The 2,953-nt window shown below is 36.9% G+C and overlaps 1 protein-coding gene across 11 annotated transcripts in view; it reads right to left on the bottom strand.

Annotated features, from left to right (window-relative positions):
• Positions 1–1,140: 1,140 nt before the first annotated feature.
• Positions 1,141–2,953, bottom strand: part of LOC107566575 (cell surface glycoprotein 1) — a 30,877-nt gene continuing 29,064 nt past the window's right edge. For all 11 annotated transcript variants that reach the window (XM_016252054.1, XM_016252055.1, XM_016252056.1 and 8 more), the window contains one exon: positions 1,141–1,667. In XM_016252054.1, coding sequence (XP_016107540.1) covers positions 1,639–1,667 — 29 coding nt within the window. In that variant the 3' untranslated portion in view covers positions 1,141–1,638. The remainder of the gene's footprint in view (positions 1,668–2,953) is intronic.

Here is a 2,953-nt window from a genome sequence, read left to right as displayed (position 1 = left end):
TGTGAGAGGGGAAATGTGCTTATTTGTCTGGAAAATAATGTCACAATGCAAAATATCTTTAATGGATGGTTCACCTAAAAATGATCATTTAGTTTTCCTCGTGTCCAAGCCTGAATTACTTTCTTTTAGGGTTATTATCAGCAACTAAATCTAAAACCATAAAACATTTTAGTTAATTGAAATAAAATAAATACTAACTTTAACGTTAACATGAAATACATTTTGTTTTCATGTAGTTTAACTTGAACTACTATAATAACTAAAACTGAAATTAATAATAATAAAAAAAGTTAATGTTAACTAAAATTTAAATGAAGAGATATATATATATATGTGTGTATGTGTATATATATTGCTCTGTATCATGAAATAATATATATATGCATTATATCACTATGTAAATTACTGTTACTATTATTAGTAAAAGCTAATAAAACGATATGCATTATATATTTCACCTTCTCCTGCCCTCAAATTAAAAAGCGTGATTTAAATGTAAAAGAGTCATAAAACCAAATGAGATAACTCATGAAAATACTGCCAATAACATGTAAGAATGTGAGAGGGGAAATGTGCTTATTTGTCTGGAAAATAATGTCACAATGCAAAATATCTTTAATAGATGGTTCACCTAAAAATGATCATTTAGTTTTCCTCGTGTCCAAGCCTGAATTACTTTCTTTTAGGGTTATTATCAGCAACTAAATCTAAAACCATAAAACATTTTAGTTAATTGAAATACTAACTTTAACGTTAACATGAAATACATTTTTTCATGTAGTTTAACTTGAACTACTATAATAACTAAAACTGAAATTAATAATAATAAAAAAAGTTAATGTTAACTAAAATTTAAATGAAGAGATATATATATATATGTGTGTATGTGTATATATATTGCTCTGTATCATGAAATAATATATATATGCATTATATCACTATGTAAATTACTGTTACTATTATTAGTAACATTATTTTATATTTGTATCTACATTTATATTTAATATATCTTAGAATGTTTTGTTATAAATAGCTGAAATACTTCCTTCAAGGAAGGTTAATAGCTCCTAAAAAAGACATGTCATGTATTTGCAGTCCTGGTTTGTGTTACTGCATTACGCAACTTTGTGCAATAAAATACGCACATAGCCATTTAAATGTAACCACCCTTTTATTCAAACTCAATTATTTACAGGATTTATAAAAACAAAAACAAAATCGAAAGAAACGTCCTACGAATTCAATTTGGTCAGACAACACAATTTCAAACTGAACCATTCCACGGTGTGAGATTAGCTTTTTTTTACAAATCAGACAAAACTGCGATTAATGACACAGTAATTAAACTAAACGACACTTTTTAAAGTAACGAAGTGAAATGCCTCTCCCAAAAGGCTGTCGAATTACACATGCATGCACGCACACACGCATCCCATCCCACTCAAACTAAGTGAAAATACATTCAAAACAATTCTTAACAGTCCTAGTGCTAGTCCAGAACTGTAGTCGAAGCAGTAGGAAGATGAGATATTATGAAAAAGGCCTTAATCTGTGACGTTCTGTAGTGTGAATGTGTTTGTGTACGATGTAAAGCAGTTGACAGTCGCTTCACTGGACTCGGCTGCTTCACTGCTGGAGTTAGGAGGAGTTCAGGAGAGTGCTTAAAACTGCAGATGAAAAACAAAAACATCACAAATACAGTACGCCCTTCACATCAGTGTCATGCGACTGTAGTTAATGACGGCGCTTCTCAACTGGTTTCCCTTCAGGACACGGCTGGACATCACATGTCCACCAGCACAAAACTGGGATTCTTTATTCATTGTATAAAAATGTACAAAACGTCTTTATAGTCAAACACTGAAATCTATTAATATTATCATGAACAGGACAGGCCTTGTTTTATAGATGATCGACTGGACACACAACCTTCGACATCAACAGGAAAAGAGAGGACGTGTTTCCCCACAGTTCTGAGAGCTGGTTAAGTCTGGGTTCTGGGTGGTTGCCAGGGTGTCGCTAGGTAGTCATTAGGGGGTTCTGGGTGGTTGCTAGGTAGTCATTTGAGGGTTCTAGGTGGTTGCCAAGTAGTCACTGGGGCTTCTGAGATGCTAGATAGCTGTTATGTGTTCTGACTGGTTACTAGGATGTTGCTAGATAATAGGTAGGGGTTCTGGGTGGTTGCCAGGGTGTTGCTAGGTAGTTGTTAGGGGGTTCTTGGTGGTTGTTGGGTAGTTGGGGGTTCTAGTTGGTTGCCAGGGTGTTGCTACGTAGTCATTCGGGGTTATGGGTGATTGTTAGGGTGTTGGTGGTTATGGGTGGTTGCTATGGTGTTGCTAGGTAGTCATTTGAGGGTTCTAGGTGGTTGTTAAGTAATCACTGGGGCTCCTGGGTGGTTGCTAGGGAGTTGTTAAGCATTCTGACTGGTTACTAAGGTGTTGCTAGATAATAGTTATGGGGTTCTTGGTGGTTGCTAGGTAGTTGTTAGGTGTTCTGACTGGTTACTGGGGTGTTGCTAGATAATAGTTAGGGGGTTCTGGTTGCCAGGGTGTTGCTAGTTAGTCGTTAGGGGGTTCTGGGTGGTTGCCAGGGTGTTGCTGGGTAGTCATAAGGGGCTTCTGTGTGATTGCTAGGGTGTTGGTAGTTCTGGGTGGTTGCTATAGTGTTGCTAGGTAGTCATTTGATGGTTCTAGGTGGTTGCTAGGTGTTCTGACTGGTTACTAGGGTGTTGCTAGATAATACTTAGGGGCTTCTGGGTGGTTGCTAGGCAGTTGTTGGGTGGTTATGGTTGGTTGCCAGGGTGTTGCTAGGAAGTTGTTAGGGGGTTGTAGGTGGTTGCTAGGCAGTTGGGAGTTCTGGTTGGTTGTTTGGTGTTGCTCGGTAATTGTTAGGGGTTCTGAGTGATTACTAGGGTGTTTCTAGATAGTAGTTTGTGGGTTCTGGGTGGTTGCTA

This window comes from Sinocyclocheilus grahami, unplaced genomic scaffold (assembly GCF_001515645.1).
Source record: "Sinocyclocheilus grahami isolate Dianchi unplaced genomic scaffold, SAMN03320097.WGS_v1.1 scaffold1085.1, whole genome shotgun sequence".
NCBI lineage: Eukaryota > Metazoa > Chordata > Actinopteri > Cypriniformes > Cyprinidae > Sinocyclocheilus > Sinocyclocheilus grahami.
Note: the sequence above shows the minus strand (reverse complement) of the source record. Positions and strands in the feature narration are given on the sequence as shown.